Raw genomic sequence first — 17,915 nt, forward strand, 5'->3', positions numbered from 1 at the left:
CTTAGCGAGGTAACTGCAGCTGTGGCTCTATTTGTTTCTGACTTACTTTCAACTCTGAACTGACCACGTGTGGGACACGTTAGGTGACGCTACCACAGCACAGGGTGATATTCTGCCTTTTTTCACGTTGGACCTTTTAACTGTCAGTCCTGTAATTACTCATGTAATCATCCCGAAATCTTGGTAATTGATTGAACTGCAAACAACTGAACAAAAGCTAATATGTATTTTTTTTAACACAACATGTGACTTTCATGCAACGAGCAATAAGCATTTATACAAATTTTACACATTTCTCTGATGTTTTCCCAACGACATAACATAATGTCTGCCTCTAACATTTTGGTAATGTGTTTCCATGTGTAGCTACAGTTTTGTGCATGTGTGTGTCTGCTGTGGGTTCTCATCAGTTTGGCTAAATGTCAAGGTAAAATAAGATTCTAGAATTGTATTCTAGATACAGAAAGGTCAAAGGCAAGATTGTAGAATCTAATCAGTAGTCAAAAGCTGGACTCTTGAATCTTGTCATTAGCCAAAGATTAGACGACAGAATCTCATCAGTGGTAGAAGGCTGGACTGAAGAATCTCGTCAGTAGGACTCTTGAATCTTGTCAGATTGATTAGTTTATGCACTGCTGGCGACTTCCACCATCTCTGATGCTATCAGTCTGAAAAATCGACTCTCACTGACTGGCGGTTCATTGTCAGCTAACTAAATGACCTGACAGACAAACTCGGCCCAGCTTACTTTGATCAGGATTTATCTGTGGCAGCTCTAACTCAATTTGAAAATCAGAATCTCCATAGAAGATGATTTAAAATCGAACTTTTGTTTTAGAATAACTTCACTTTCGCTAGCTGGATCTACTAAACTGACCGAGCTGCTTAATGCTGATAATTGTTCAAATAATACATTAAATTTTCTTCTAATGGTATTTTCTCAAAAAGCTTTTTCGCTTTGATCTGACTGCACATCTCCTGCAAACTGTATTCAGTCTTCCTTCAAAATTATTTTTTTAATGCGTAATCTGAGTTTTGGTCAATAGTGTACAAACAATCTGTAAAAATGTTTTGGAGCCGTCAAACGCCTGGGACTTTAAAATTTAAATGAAGCATCTTATTATCACATTGCTTAATGCAAAGTTAACAGTTGGTGTGTTTCAGTGCAGCTGACTGTGATGAGGCTATAGTACTCTGTAATCCCATTAACACTGAGTTACTGATGAGCTAACAGCATTACACCACTTAGCTCTGACCGTGTGTGTGCGTGTGTGTGTGGGGAATTTTTATCGAGCTGCTGGCATAGCCGACCCCCCCCCCCCCCCCCCCTCTCTCTCTCTCTCTCTCTCTCTCTCTGCAGTCGTGACTCACTAGCAGCTTGTGTGTTTTCATGCTAAGCTAACCTTGGCTAACACAGAACAGTGTTTGACTATGAGCGGCAGCAGGCCTTCGCTAACCCACGTTGATTCACTCGGGCTTACGTCATTCATCAGGCTGGCGTCATTCAACCTGTCGTGCGTCTCATACGTCATCAGCGGTGATGTGAGCGGCATGTGAAGCAGCCTCACTCTGAGAGCTGGTGGTGTGCACCTGTTTGTGTGCCATTGTGAGGACCAGTGGAGGTTTTAGATATTATGAGGACATTTGTGAAAAATGTGGACAGTTTTGGATAATGAAGATATTTGTCAGCACAGTGGATTATTTAGAAAGTGAGGGCATCTTCGGAAAAGGCCTTACATCAAAGGTGAAAATTGGACAAATCTTGTAGACATGTAGTTTTAGATACTGCGAGGACATTTGTCAACATTGTGAACAGCTTTTAAAAGTACAGACATTTTTAGGGAATGATGGATACTGTGACTTTGTTTTCTGGAGGACATTTGTGTGGACATCTGTGGATATACAGATTTAAATATGTAAGCTCAACATTTAGTTGAGCTGTTTTGAGGGTTCAAACCTATTTTTAGGCTATAGATTAGAATACTAGCAATGCATGGTGTAAGCCAGGGTCCTCACAGTGATAGAATAACACATATGTGTGTGTGCGAAGCATACGGGCATTATTCTTTGAATGGACACAATGATTACAGCTTTTTAACGATCTAGAGCATTATTATTATTTAAAGATGACCTCAACTTAAATATTTGTTGTTTTAATGAGCAGGTATTCAATCAGGCTAAATCCACAATTGCATTTTTATGACTTTTTTTTTATAATGAAGGTTTTAATGTTGAAATATAATGACCTGAGTTGTGTTTATTCAGGCAGGGTTTTCTCATGTTTGTCTCACAGCTGTACAGGCAGGTTACATTTTAAGTGACATGACCTGGAATGATGTAACTGTAGCAGCTGAGCACGGTGCAGTCAGCCCAGGTTAATTCCTCACTACCTCACATTACCTGCTCCTCTTCTGGCTTATAGCAAGCTCTACAGTAAAAACCGAATCAGTGGCCGTGCTTTGCTTTAAAAGATGGCTGGTCTGGTTAAAAGACCTGCACACCCTGGACAGAACAGTTGGTCAAGGTCGTACAGTCAGGTGGCACTTCAGATCTCTTCATAGAGAGACAGCAAACTGAAAGAGTTTACTATGAACTTGAATGTTCAATATTTCCTAATATTTTTTGTTTTATGAAGACGATTGAGGGATTGACGGGTGGAGAATCTGAAATCATCAATGTTTTTGTGCAAAACAGCTAGACAATGCGACTTGTTTATTTAACTTAAACAACAAAACTGTTAAAATCCAAGATTAAGGATTAAAATTTAATCTTCATGAAATTTAAAGAAGTCCATTCATTTTCTTTCCAAGCTCCTTAGACAACCATGACCCGGATGACTGAGAACCTTCACAGACATCCAAGATTAATATTTATATACTATCTAATTTCATTTTGTGTCTGTCTGAAAACTCGATATTGGACTTTTTTAATGTACCTTTTTGTGATTGCACAATCATTGGAAGCATGGCAAACCAACGAGAGGGAGCAGAAGGAGAGGGTCAGTGGTAGGGTCAGTGGAGGTGTTAGCTGCTGGAATGAAGCAATATTGGTGAAATACTTGAAAATCATCAAGTCTGCTTGCAAAGCCTACATAAGGTACACTGCTGTAGGTCTCCACACACTCTGTTCTCAGTCGCTGCTCTTCTTAGCAGAAACTACTGCAGGCACATCAAGCCCAAACTTTGTTTTCATCATAAATAATGGTCCAATTAGCAGTAAACAGACTACTGAAAGATGTAGTAAATCACATTAGGCTTATTCATTTAACGACTCTCACCAAGTGATTTCTCTGAAGGGAGAATTGCTATAAATAAATAATCAATAACCATAGCTTTCCCTCACTGCTCTTTACTGTGCATCTTTATTATTTCAGTCTGCAAGTAAAGTCAAAGCAAGATCAATATTTAAATCTCCCACACTTCCATGCACATTGATTACATCAGATGCAACATAACAGGTGTAGCTGGGGTGAAAGTGGGTTGCAAAGAAGCTTGCAGCTGTGCCTGATCTAGCTAAATCAGCTTAAGGTGCATGTGCTACTCGAGCTACCTTTGCACAGTACTAAAAACTCCACATAAAACTGATCTTGTTACTCACAGGGAGTTTATTTTACCCTCCTCTTTGTTTAAAACTTTAACCACATGTATATTGAACACTGTTATGACAGGAAAAACATCTGAATAATGTTTAATGTTGTGGGTTCAATTTCATGCGAAAAATAAAGGAAAAACTTAATGTTGTGGCTGCCATCAGAGTGCTGCTGTGGGAGAAACCATCTACACTGGCTGTAAACATAATAAAGTACCACTGAGCTGTTCCCTTAACATTGCAGTTATGATATGATGATAGTGGCCACCCCTCTTTCTCCTTGTGTAAGAGCTGAGAGCGTAATGGCAGCCACTGTTATGTAACTGCTGGCACACAGCACCCCCCTCTCTGCCCCCTGCTCTCTCTCTCACCCCTCCAGTGTCATGCCAGTTTGATTCCATTCATACCAGTTCCTGGTGGCAGTGTGACCCAGTTACCCCTTGCTGTTTGTGTATGTGTATATATATTTATTTGTGTGTGTGTGTGTGTGTGTGTGTGTGTGTGTGTGTGTGTGTGTGTGTGTGTGTGTGTGTGTGTGTGGATCCGCCATCACGCCAATTAAAATACCAAAGTCGGAGCGAGAGAGTGAAGAGGAAGCATAATTGTTCATTCATGTCTCTCGCTGCAGTTCAGAGTGAAGGAGAGGAAACTCATTCATTCACTGTTTCTTTAGATCCATCAATAATTCATCACTGCCAAAGCATTAAAATGTAATTCTAACATGTACGGTTCATGTTACACTTCATTCAGTCACATTAAAACATCATACAGGAGCCGATTTCTGCTCCTTCTGCTCAAAAGAAAACAAATGAAAGATTTATTCGTTAAAATGTTTGAGAAGCAAAATAATTTTATGTTTGATTTTATGATTATAGACATCATGCAGCTGAGTCTAACATGCAGAAATGAAGATTTATTGATTGATTTAAAATAACTTTAAAGAAGATTATTGCCTTTTTTGTTAAAACATTAACATTACATCTGGAGAATCTCAAGTAGAAACAAATTATTTATGACTGAATAGTTCTTTATTTTAGGTCAGAAACTTGTGAAATAATCAAACAAGATAGTTTATTTATCTCAACAGCTCTAAACACAAGTTATAACAAACTAAAACGAATTAGAATATCTCAGTTAAATAAAATCCAATGCGACAAAATCAAAAGGTTAAATATGTTTAAAATTCCATAAAAGAAAGTCCAATTAAGCAGAAAGCAATAATTTAAGAAAGCAACTCCAAAAATAAAAATATAAATATAGAAGGGAAAAAAGGTGATTATGACAAAACCGAACGGCTCTATGGAATAAAATGGCTCAATAAAGCAAACATCACAAAAGTCTTTGAATTATTAAAAAAATCCTCCACTGTGCAGATGTAACGCAGGCTGAAACTGTGTATGAGGCTGTAAACATGTTTCCACTGTGAGGGTTTTAACAAGACTCGTACCGACCCATTCTTGGAGCCAGCCTCAGGTGGCCGTTAGAAGAACTGCAGGTTTTTGCTGAAATTTCATGAGCAGGAAAACTGAAACTATATAATAAGCAGCGCATCTACATGCTGTGAGAAAACTCTTGATTTTGAAGAAGATTTTCTTGTGCAACAGTAACAGAACGGTTAGAGTTTTCAGATGTCTGAACGTCCCTGAACACGTCCTCACCGATGACTCTGTCTCCCACAGGTGTGTTTCTGATCCCCTACCTGCTGATTGTGTTCGTTGGAGGAATCCCCATCTTCTTCCTAGAGATCTCTCTCGGTCAGTTCATGAAAGCGGGAAGCATCAACGTCTGGAACATCGCGCCGCTGTTTAAAGGTGCAGTACGCCACAAAGTGGGACTTTACATTTACCAAAACAAAACTCTTTAGTAGGACTTTAACTACTTTTACATTATTTTTTAAGTGAAATTTTATAATTCCACCTCTGCAGCGTAGCCTTTGGAATATTTGGCCCATTAATCTGATCATGGGAAGTTTTCTTGCTGTGTGTGTGTGTGTGTGTGTGTGTGTGTGTGTGTGTGTGTGTGTGTGTGTGTTTTTATTACCATTATAAGATTTGTTCAGATTATAAATTCCACTGCTAATCACTGCATTCTCATGCTTTTCAGTGAATAATAATGAGATATGCAGCTGCAGAAGCCTTAAAATCCAAACGAAGGAGATGAGTTGGACCTAAATTTACAGAAATGTTTGAAAACCAGAATGTCTGTCATAGATCAAAGGACAGAGCTTAAATACAGTCATGGCCAAAGGTTTTGTTCGATTGTTCACAATCACAAGCATCTCATAAGTTTTCCTTCCCTGTTTTTAATTTCTGAAGATTTCGTTATTCCTAAAATCCCCTCGCTGGAAAAAAAAAAAAAAAAAGTCCTGGGTATGCCGCTGCAGAAAGCAACCGTCTGACTCAACGAGCTGTTGGCTTCAAGTGCAAACTTGTCGTCAGGCTTTACAAACAGACCAAAGATATTTAAGAATTTTACATTCAAAGACTGAATAAAGGCACCATGTCGTCAGATTTAGGTCAGTAGAAGTGTTGTTGGCCGATCCATATGAGCGGGTGAGTCTGACACGTCAGTCTGTGAGCGCACGTTCAGCTTTCTGTGGCGGTTTATCTGCAGGCGGTAATCTGAGATCTGCTGTACGTGCCTCCACACCCGTCTGGAAAACTGCACGCACGCACACACCCACCCTCAAACACGCACACACACACGCGCACACACGCGCACACACACGCGCACACACACGCACACACACACACACACGCACGCGCACACACAGACACATACACACAGACTGTGCATTTGTGTATGTGCTCGTTTCCTTAAACTAAACTTGACCTTCAAATTAACCTTAACCATAAACATCTCTTTACCATAAAATTTAATCATTTACATCATGATGTCCCATGGCCCCACAACACGAGTATTACCTATACACACACACACACACACACACACACACACACACACACACACACACACAGTAATAATGCATGTCTTGTACCACTTAATAACGCTTGCACACTGCATTTTTCAGAGGGCTGATCTTTACAGGGGACCACGTGACCCTTCGGCTCTATCAGTAGCTAACTTTACTACACCGGCCTCCCTTTGACCTTTAGTGCAGTATTGACAAAGCTCCGCCTTCACATTCATTCAGTCTGATACACTTACAGGGAGCAACACCAACAGTCAACACCAACTGCTCATTCATCTGTTCTGCGAGTCTCAGCAGGAATGGAGCTAAATATGGAGCAGCAGGAGGAGCATGAGGATGCATGTAGCAGAGCAAAGAATGAGCCAATCACAGGCAGATTTAGTTTTATATATTAGAAAATACAAGGATGGACCTTAAATTAAATAAAATAAATGCATGCAAATAGTAGCAGACAGATGTCCAAACATACATGGAAACACATGAAAAGTCAATATTTGGTATAAACATGTTTAAACACGTTTAAACAGTAATTTAAACAGTAATTTTAGCAAAAATGGCAAAAACGTTGCTGTTGTTTGTCTGTAGTCACTGAAAAATCCCGTGTGATCAGATTTTGTCCTCACACAGAAACTGTGGGTTTTTCAGGTTAGACTGTTACATGTGTGTTGGATGTGGTTCAGTTTATTGTTGGTCGTCAGAAAGAAAACACGTGGTGCTGGGATGTGGGCCACCTTCAGCTTGTGTTCAGTTTAATAGATAGAGTTCAATAGTAGAGTTCATTTAATTCACAGTGCAGTCTGGATTTTACTGACACACATAAACTCAGAAATGTTTGTACAAACAGAAGCTCGAGTCTCTATGAAATAATTATTCATTGTGCAATGAAAGTCATCAAATGTACAAGAATAGAAACAAAAATGTTCTATTGTTTGCTTCAGTCTTTGTATACTTTATATATAGCAGCAGTCGGATGGTTTATACAGGCTGAAGACCAACAGTGTTTAACAGTGTCAGAATAGTCACACAAAAACTACAAAGTATAAAAGATAAAAGAATTTAATAAGCCAGGCCTGCGTCAGATTGGCGACCTGTCCAGTAGCCTGCCCCTCAGTCTGTGGTAGCTGGGCTAGCCTCCCACATGACCCTGATGAGGATAAGCAAAAGAGGATGGATGGATAGTTCAACATCATGACACACGTTTCAGTGAAGTGCGTGCGTGCGTGCATGCATGCATGCATGCATGCAGTTGCAGGCTAGCTCTCAGTGCTCCGCAGTGTCAGAGAAGATTAGGAAAATATCTTTGATGCATTTACAGAAGAAACAACCAAAACAGTTTTGTGAGGATCTGTTGCTAAATGACACATTTTCTTTGATTAACCAGGAGAAAGTATGAGTGAGCATCTTTATGCCTCATATACCAGCAAAAAAAAAAGCTGTTACAACCGGGTAAATGGTGACTAGACTTTAATGACCCCAGTCAGCACAAAGAGCTTTAATGATCTTATGCTTTCATCTCTTTCTGTTAATAAACGTGTTGTTTTCCACCTGCTAAACTCGCCCTGTGCTCTCGTCCTCTGCAGGTCTGGGTTATGCCTCCATGGTGATTGTGTTTTTCTGTAACACCTACTACATCATGGTGCTGGCCTGGGGCTTCTACTACCTGATCAAGTCCTTCACCGCCACGCTCCCGTGGTCCTCCTGCAACAACGAGTGGAACACGCCCAGCTGCATCGAGATCTTCCATCACCAAGGCTGCAAAAACGCCAGCTTTGCCAACATCACCATCGGCAGCAGCAACATGACCTGCGCGGACCTGGCCGACGCGCGATCGCCCATCATCGAGTTCTGGGAGTGAGTTTTAAATCTGAATGTCTCCAACTATTTCCTGTTACTGAGGTTTGTTTTGTAGAATATTCACAGAAGTATTTGTGACGTGTTATAATGGCTGAATGCAGCTGAGAGCCACAGACTAAGCAGGGAGGTAAGAATTAGAGATGGACTAACACATTGTTGGTGTGAATGTGATGACAGAGAAAATAACAGCAGACGTGTCCTGTAGTTATAGGTGAGAATGAGGCGCTCACAGATGTGATGTGCAGCTTGTGAAGCTTGCAGCTCCTTTAATGGCCACTGGAGCTATTTTCAGCTCTTCGATCATGATGAAGGCTCACATGTGCTCCTGTTTGTGGTGAGGCTGTGTCGTCCTGGCAGCTTATTAACACAACAGAGCAGGTAATGAGGTGAAGAGATGTTTGTCAGGTGACTGAGCTCGTTAGATTTTCAGTTTCGAGTCAGTCAGCAGCGCGCCGTCTCTGAGGAACGAGGTGGCGATGATGTTAAAAGACTGTGAATGTTGGGGGAAGCGCTGCTGCTCTCAGCCAAATATAGAGTGCAGTGTGTGTGTGTGTGTGTGTGTGTGAGAGAGAGAAAATAGGCCCCCTTTAGTCTTTTTTAACAGCTGCACAGTGTTTTCAAAGTTTTCCGCCAGCTGTTTTTTGCTCCTGTGGAAAGCACAGATCTGCTCTGTGACTCTGACGCTGGGCTCTTTGTGATCTTCTCTGCGCAGAAACAAAGTGTTGAACATCTCGTCTGGTCTGGACGAACCGGGGAAGATGAACTGGGAGCTCATTTTGTGTTTGATGGCTGTCTGGGTTCTGGTTTACTTCTGCGTCTGGAAGGGAGTCAAATCCACCGGGAAGGTAAAACGTTGTTTTTTAAATGGAGTCCCAACCTGTGTCTAGCACTTAGTGTCACCTTCCCTGTTATATAACATATTAATATTATTAACTGAGGATCAGATCAGAACATCTGCATGTGAATGAGTCTGTGTCCAGATTATTATAACGAACCAAAACCAATTAAAAATCATAAGTAGATGTGAAAAAAACACACATCCAGCCTGAAGAGGCTTTGGTGCATCTTCGATGTCTCACATCGATTGTTGTCTTGTCTGAATTGCTTAAATTCTGCACCCATCAAACACACCCTACAATACTTTTATATACCACCCAACGAGACTAACACTAAACATGTTTGCTCAGCACAAAAGTGAACTGAAACGAGCAAACCCACTCTGGAAACTAACAGAACTGACAATGAATCAAAGTCAAAACGTCAGAATAAAATCACAATAACAAATTTAAAAAACCCACAAAACTTAAACAACTCCGGTCGGTGTCCCAGGAAAAGTTTATACAGTTAAGAATAAACAGAAAAGTCCCACGAAGGACACAGAAACTGAAACGTGTCGAACAAGTAAAAGTTAAAAATGTGCTTCCAGTTTAACCTTCGAGTGACCGAGTCAGCTTGTTGTGACATTTTTAATCATCAGAACGTTTCCTGCCACCAAGCTGGTAAGTTGCATTTGACTGAAAATGATGATTATTGATATTAGACGATGAAATGAAACGGTTATGATAAACATAAAGTAGAAAGTGCTGGAGGAAGAAAGGGAACATGTTTAATGTCCTTTATGAACCCTTTCAGTCATTTTAGTCGCTATGGTGATTTGTTTGCTTCACGATCAGGAAATAGACTCGATCTTGAGTGCTTGAAGAGAAAGTAGCTGGACTCCTCTTTGGCTCGTGATGTTTGACTAACAGCTGATGAAGACTCCCAGTATTTATACCTGTCACCGGGGAAAAGTGCTCAGACTCGCTGTAGATGGCTAATGGTTTGTTTAATAAGCCGCCATCTTTGCTCATCACTTGTCCTTCACAGTGGACATAGACGCCCCTCTTTACTCCTCTCTCAAACCATCTTCCTAGTTTTAAAATTTAGCATCTTCAAAAGAGTGTCTCTGTCCTTAAAGGTCAGATTGAGTCATTCTCTTAGATTATTTTTAAAAATTTGCAATAAAACTGAAGATACAGAGATCTTGTCTGACTTTAAAATGCCACTGTTTGAATAATTCTTTACAAAAAGAAGTTGAACAGAGAAGACTTAGTGCTTCCTGCTGTCATCCATGTCCCATAACTAAGAAAATATGTGTGAAACTTTGTTCCCTGAAACTAACTGACCATCCTGAGTTAAAATGTCATTACCACATCACACTGTGACGATCAGGAAGGTGGAAAAAATACGGGACTGTTCCTTTAAAACTACAGCCTTCAAATGACGTGTGTGTGTCATCGGATTGTGATGACGAGACTGTACACAGTGCCGTCAGATGGCAGGCTAAGAGTTGCTATGACTACCCTAGAGGTGGTGGTGGTGGGGAGGAGAGTGTGGGGGTGTGTGAGGTGGCGGCATGTGATTGGTTGTCTGGTAGGAGGGCAGCTGACTGCAGTGGGACGTGACTGAGAGCCATTCGGAGAGCGAATGCCCCCCTTTCCTGTACTGTAGGAAAACTCCACTCGGGGACAAACGCGGACATAAAAAATCTGTCCTGGAATTCGACCCAGATCTGCAGCGCAGGAGCACCAAACTCTCTCTGCATCACTAATAATCATACAGATAAATAAATAATACAGATAATTTAGCTATGAAATCACACAAACTTCATTTAAAAATTTTAAATGGTTCAAAAAAACCATTTTGAACCAAAAAAACAACAAAACAACTCTGTAGTTATTCAGATAGTCAAAATTATCTAAACAATTAAATATTTCATTTTCTTGTTTTATTTTCGCTCAAAAACAGAGTGTACTTTATGTAAACAAGGTCTGGTGGCCCTAAAATGTATAATGTAGGCTAAATTTTGTGTTAATGTGTTGGTCTTAAGTAAAACTAAGGTGTAACACTGAATTAATTGACAATTTATACTTTAAAAAAACACTCAAATGAAGTGGGGACATTTTTGACCCCTGAGGACCACAGGTGTATGGAAATCGGGAGGACATTATGAGGGTTAAACAGCACCTTTAAAAACAGAGTAAGGTGGGGCCTTAGCCTTTAAGGTCTGGACAAAAACAAAGATGAGACAGGAACAGAAAGAGAGAAGGACAAACAAACTGTGTTGGAGTTGGTGAAGCCCCCAACCACGTATAAAGTTTTCTACATGAGGGAAAACTACTAAACATGCATAAACACCTAACAGTAACACAGCTCACTGTTACCAGTTAGAGGCCCAGAGGATGCTTATTAGCCACGGCTGCGGTGGAACACCCTTCAGAGTGGCCACGCCCCTAATCCAATTATCCAGGTTGATAAGTTATTACAAATAAATGAACCTTTGAAAGAGTAGGCTGTAAACATGTTTATTTTTACGGTAAGGTTAGATATTTCAGCATCAGAGCTCACTGCTGGAGTCTGCCTCAAGTGGCCATGAGAGGAACTGCATTTTTGGTGGCTTTGATTTTCTTTTGACCCTGGATCTGGTTGTTTGGTCAGCAGTAAGATGATGTGTCGTCTCTTTTGGTCGAGTGTACCAAATGATGAAGATGCCAGAAAGGAAGACACAAGGAGGAAATCCAATATTAGGGCAAAGAGAAGAAAGAGTAGCTAGTTTGCTAGTGTCTCCTGAGGGAAATGTTACCCAGCCTTCTGGTTTGCACTGAGATTCATGACTGTGGTTTCCTAAAGATTACAGAGGACCTGTTATTCTATGACTGTGCACAATGTTTTGAACATGAGCAGAAATCCTTCTGAAAGACCTCTGGTGTATAAAAGTGCATTTCTTATAAAATAAAACTAAATGTAACATTGAGGCAAACAGCTGCCAAACAGAAGCAGCCTGACATCAGAGCCTCTGACGCTGGAAGCAGACAAACACAAATGAGCACAGAGGAGTGAGTCACGCCTGTTCGTGTGCTGACTTGGTAGGAATAATATTAAATGAGAATAGATGAGAATAAATATTTGAAAGCCTGAGTGCATGCCTGCCATTTATCCCAAAACACCACCGCTGATGCACAGACAGAACTTTATGATACATACTCATAAAGTTTAGAAATAGAGCAGCCCTTTGAATGGCTGTTATCATTCCTGCATCACCAGCAGGCTGTCTCTTTCATAAACAAGGAGGCTAATGAGTTTTAATGACTTTAATTCAAGGTTCTTTATTTGTCACATGCATAGTTATACAAGTATAACACACAGTGAAATGTAGCCTGACACGCTCCTCGACATGTGCAAAAAGGGGGGGGGGGGGGTAGAGGAAGAACATTTTATATATATATATATTACATTACACACACATACATTGGGTGAATGTGCAGTAGTAGCAGCAAGCAGGTGAATTCTGTACATTAATAAGAATAGACATCTGACTATTTTACAGGATAGACAATATAAACATATTTAAAATTAAAGGAATTTGGAATGTACATTGTGCCTTGGTTTAGAGTGTCTGGAAGAGAGTCCTGTCTCAGTCAATTATAGATGATGTGAGAGGGCGGGTGTGTGTGTGTTTAGGGCCCGGATGGCTTGGGGATAGAAGCTCCTCTTGAGTCTCTCTGTCCTTGCCCGGATGATGCAGAACCTTCTACCAGATTGCAGAAGTTGGAACAGTTTGTTGCCAGGATGGGACGGGTCCTTCAGTATCTGCGCTGCTCTAGTCCGGCATCTCCTGGTGTAGGTGTCCTGAAGCGGGGGGAGAGCAATCCTGCAGCAGCGTTCTGCTGTACGGATCACTCTCTGGAGAGCTTTTTGGTCCTTCACACAGCTGTTCCCAAACCACGATGTCATGTTCTGTGTGAGGATGCTCTCCACAGCGCCTGTATAGAAAATCCTGAGGATCTTTGGAGAGACCCTGAACTTCCTCAGTTGTCGTAGGTGATACAGGCGCTGCCTAGCCTTTTTGGTCTGGACCTGAATGTGGGCAGCCCATGTCAGGTCTGAGGAGATGTGGACACCAAGATATTTGAAGGACTGCACCCTCTCCACTGGAGCTCCATTGATGATAATGGGCTTGTAGTCTCTGTGCTGACCCCTTCTGAAGTCCACCACCAGCTCCTTGGTCTTGCCGACGTTCAGCTGGAGGTGGTTGTCCTGGCACCATGATGCCAGATTCTTCACTTCATCCACGTAGGCCGCCTCATCGTTGTTGGAGATGGCACCCAACACCACTGTGTCGTCAGCAAACTTCACAATGGTGTTGGAGCCATGGGTGGCCACACAGTCTGAAGTGTAGAGGGAGTAGAGCAGTGGCGAGAGGACACATCCCTGAGGTGCTCCTGTGTTGATGGTGATGCTGTTAGAGATGCATCTACCCATCCTCACCACCTGAGTTCTGCCAGTGAGGAAGTCCAACACCCATGCACATAGACGGCTGTTAAGTCCCAGATCCCTGAGCTTTGTGAACAGTCTGCAGGGCACTATTGTGTTAAACGCTGAACTGTAATCAACAAACAGCATTCGCACATAGTTACCCTGTTTCTTGTCCACGTGGCTGAGGGTGGTGTGCAGGACGTGGGCGATGGCATCCTCTGTGGATCTGTTGGATCGGTAGGCGAACTGCAGCGGATCTGTGGTGTCTGGTGGACCTGATGGTAAACTAAACGGGAATAATGGGAATGAAAAATGATTGTTTCTCCTTTGAAAGATGAACAAACGTCTCTCCAGGTAGGCAGGAAAGGTGACATAGATTCGGTGACTTTTACCCAGGTGGCATCTTTGGTTGCCTGGTTACTGTATTTGGTTTGGGTTAAATTGGGCCCTTTTACAGCAATGACAACGTATTCCCAAGCACCAGCTTCAAGGTCATGATAGTGACGACTTCAAGTAGATTTTATATGCACTTGAGCACATAACCTCTTCAGATTCTCACCATTATCTGAACTGCTCTCCATTTATCATTAATTGGAAAGGATGATAGGACACTTTTTGAAGTACAAGCACAGGTACACCAAGTGTCTTCTCTCTATGGGACGGCAGATAAGAGGTATTCAAGGAGCTGATAACTTAGAGTACATAACAAACCATCCAAAATTTATTTTGAGCACCAAGGATCTGATTTTTAATGCACATAAGTTAAAGGAAGAACTTAAAGTCTTACAGAAGATATGCAAATGCTGTTTTTTGTTAATCTCTTACAGTAAAATTGTGAATTTCTTGATGTCTGATGTTAACAGGACAAATAACAAAAAAAAACCCATCAGGATACAGGATGGATTTAACTGGAACCCACAAATAGAACCTTAAAAGGTTTTTAATATTTTCTTTGTATGTTTTAAAATAAAACTTCATGGTGTTAAAAAGTCTGAGATCAACACTGAAAATTCTGCTGTTTTCTATTTGTTTCGCTTTAATCCCAAAATATTTACTTCCTGCTGAAAACGCCAGCTGACCGTTAAGTGTTTGACAGATCTGGAAGAATTTCAGGATATCCTGCTGTTTGCTCCACCCACTTTTTCCTTTAATGTCAGCAGTATTAGAGCTGCACGAACAGTACCAGATCTAATCATGTTGTCCTTACACGATCTGACAGCAAAATAAAACTATTTCTGCAAGCGCAGAAAACCGCAGGTGATATTCTACAGCTGATTCATTTGGACTGTGTTGTGATTTAGAGGTAAAGTGTGTCTGATGTGCTAAAAACAGGAAGCTGGCATCTGATATGATCCATCTCCACCTCCTGGCTTTTCCGCTGTGTTTGTGCTGTTGGAGCCTTTTGAAGCATTTTTAATGGAATCATCTCTTGGCTGGCTGTGCAGCAAAAACATCTGTGCTTGCAGTTCAAATGCAGAATCCAGAACCAATGGGTGGCGTCACAGTGGCTATGTCCCCCCCTTATACACAGTATCTGGCTCCAAGGAGCTTCTTGTGATGTCAGGAGTGTTTTTAGAGTTCAGGTGTGCAGGAAAGCCCAAACGAGCCAGCACGCTTTGGTTTTTCCGCAGTTCTCCGAAGCTTTTAGTTGTGTTACAGCTCTGCTTTGGATCCAGGGTTTGAGAACTTTGTGCACCGCACTTTTACTAACTTTCAGTCCAACAAGAAAAGTTCCTCTTTTCTCTGAATAACAGTCAGACTTGTGACACTTTCTCTTAGTTCTGCTTTAAACGCAGGGCACGGGTGTTATCTGGGCGCTGCTTCAGTGGAAGGGCTCAGACTTATTTCATTGATTACCTGCAAACAGAGATCAGGACTTCTTTTGTTTCTGGATATTTTCATTTATTTCCGTGGTTACATAAAAATGTGACAGACCTTTTACGTGCTCGCAGACTTTTTGACCCAGAGAACAAAGGGAAGTGAATCATGCTCTTTGAAAACTAACCAGCTGCTGTTAGGTGGTGTTAAAAGCGTGATTAATGGGAAGAGCATCTAACAGTGTAGGAGTGTTTCTGAAAAGCTGGAACACAGTGTTGCTGTCGAGTTAAAGGTCGTCATGACAAGCAAACACACATCAGTTTTGTTATTACTCCATTTTGAAAAGGAAGTCACACTAAGCTGCTGCAAAACTAGAGCACATAAACCGCATTAACCTCTGACACACATCTGTAAACACACACTCGCACACCCTCGACACACACGTTCCCAGGATCACATAAATGGCTTTTTCTTCTCTTTTTTTTCTTGTTTTCACTGCTTCAGTTTAGGGTGTTGCCAAAATGACCCAATCAAAAACAGCTTCACTTATCAGACTGAGCATGTGCAGTAGAAACCTCTGCGCTCACCTGAATAGAGACGAATCCAGCGGCTTCTTTCTGTGTTGCATTCGTGAACCCCGTGTCCTCATATTATCTGGGTCAGCTGTGTCTTTACAGCAGTTTGATGAAGTGAATGTAGAAGATGTTCAGTGAAAGGGCTTTTAAGTCCGCAGGCTGGACTCTGCAGGAACTTCCTGTTGGTTTTTATTTAATTATAGATAGAAATGTTCTGCCGTGATCCGGGTCAGGTTGCAGAGATGCCCAGACCTCCTCCAACTCTTTAGGGTGGGGTTCCCAAACTAGCAGCGGCTCTACTTTGAGCACCTCACGAATGAAAGATCATCCACACAGGATGAGAGTAGTAGTGACGTAGCAACCGTAGACCATGTGATGTGAGTAAAAATCTGAGGAAAGAAGAGCAGGTGGGTCCAAAGTTAACGTTTTCTCTATGTTGAGGTAGGCAGCTGCCAGCACTGGTGATAGTGCTGATTCAGTTATGATGGGGGGTAAATACACTAAAGAGCTGCCTGCAGAACTAGAGCCTGGGATGTCTGCTAGCAAGGAGATACATGAAGAAGTAAGAGCGCTGATGCTTTCCAGAGGAAGCTGTTTTCACGCTTGTACTCTGAGTCTTATTGTTTGGTCACTCTGCAACCAGGATGTGACAGTTCATTTCTTACACGGTGAAGAGAGGAAAGTTTGTTTTGGTCCCTTAAATGTGAAAAACACTCAAAACCAAATCCTGACATGTTAGTTTTGGGACACAGGTTCACACGGTGTGACCTAAACGTCAGAGCTCCATTCATGGGGTAGTTTACACACATACGGTATCTCTTATGTAAGAGTCTGTGTGTGTTTGTGTTTTTAGTCTCATGGCAAGTCAAGCCGCGTTCACAGGGCTCTCAGTACCACCAGAAACATTATCTGCTGTTTGTCTTCAGCAGGAGGCTGAAAGCTGAGCATCAGGTCAGAGCAGGGCGAGACAGCCTGAGACACACAGAGAGAAAAGAGAGAGAGACAGACAGCCAATCCAGTCACAAAGGCAAGATGTCTGCTCTTAAAAGAAACATTAGTTTGAATTATTTTTACAAACCCACATTTAATTGTGCATAATGTTCGACTTTTTCATTGTAGATATTAATCTTGTTTACAGTAAAGTAAACAGGAGACAGTAGAGACGAGTTCTGACATGATTATGTACTTGACTGAAGTGTGACTTCGGAGTATTTGATAGTGAGAAATGCCCACAGTCACCTTCGGCCCCAGAAAATAAGATCGCAGTGGGATTAAAGCTGAAGTGGAGTCTTGGATATGTGGAGCCACAAACAGACCCCTGGGTGATGGCGCGGTGGCTACATGCATGTTTTGTCTTTGTTACTATGAACATGTTTCTGTTACACCCTTGTCCTTACATCCAGAGATTTCTCTCTTTAGTGTCACGTGACTGTCGGATGAACAGGCTTCTTTAAAAGACCCAAAGTGAGACGACTCGTTAGCAAACCGGCCTACAGATTCTGGCATTAATCATGCTGCATATACAGAGATCTGTTGATTTATCAGTGAGATCCAATTTATATCAGTTTACATAAAAGTATCAGGATTAAAAGAACTCCCCGTGATGAACGAATGCAATGAAAATGAGAATAATATGCCAGAAATGGCTGAATAAGTAGAAGATCAAAAGGTCATGTGCAAGCTTTAAAAATATGACTCACTTTGAGAAAAGCTTCAAACAGACGACTGAAATGTTTTTTCTGATTCCTTAACACACTGAACCGAACGACCTGAGCTTCACACTGAGTGTGCGTCAACCTGAGAAGGTGCTCCGCTGTGATTGCACTGACACTCGACCCTAACTGGGACCCGAC

At 41.5% G+C, this 17,915-nt stretch overlaps 1 protein-coding gene across 1 annotated transcript in view; it reads left to right on the plus strand.

Moving 5' to 3' along the window:
- slc6a8 (solute carrier family 6 member 8) overlaps nucleotides 1-17,915 on the plus strand; it is a 42,610-nt gene that overhangs the window by 9,296 nt on the left and 15,399 nt on the right. Inside the window, exons 2-4 of the mRNA XM_084916097.1 lie at nucleotides 5,268-5,399; nucleotides 8,101-8,371; nucleotides 9,087-9,219. Coding sequence (XP_084772223.1) covers nucleotides 5,268-5,399; nucleotides 8,101-8,371; nucleotides 9,087-9,219 — 536 coding nt within the window. The remainder of the gene's footprint in view (nucleotides 1-5,267; nucleotides 5,400-8,100; nucleotides 8,372-9,086; nucleotides 9,220-17,915) is intronic.

This window comes from Perissodus microlepis, chromosome 20 (assembly GCF_051167445.1).
Source record: "Perissodus microlepis isolate ML-2025 ecotype Zambia chromosome 20, ASM5116744v1, whole genome shotgun sequence".
Taxonomy (NCBI): domain Eukaryota; kingdom Metazoa; phylum Chordata; class Actinopteri; order Cichliformes; family Cichlidae; genus Perissodus; species Perissodus microlepis.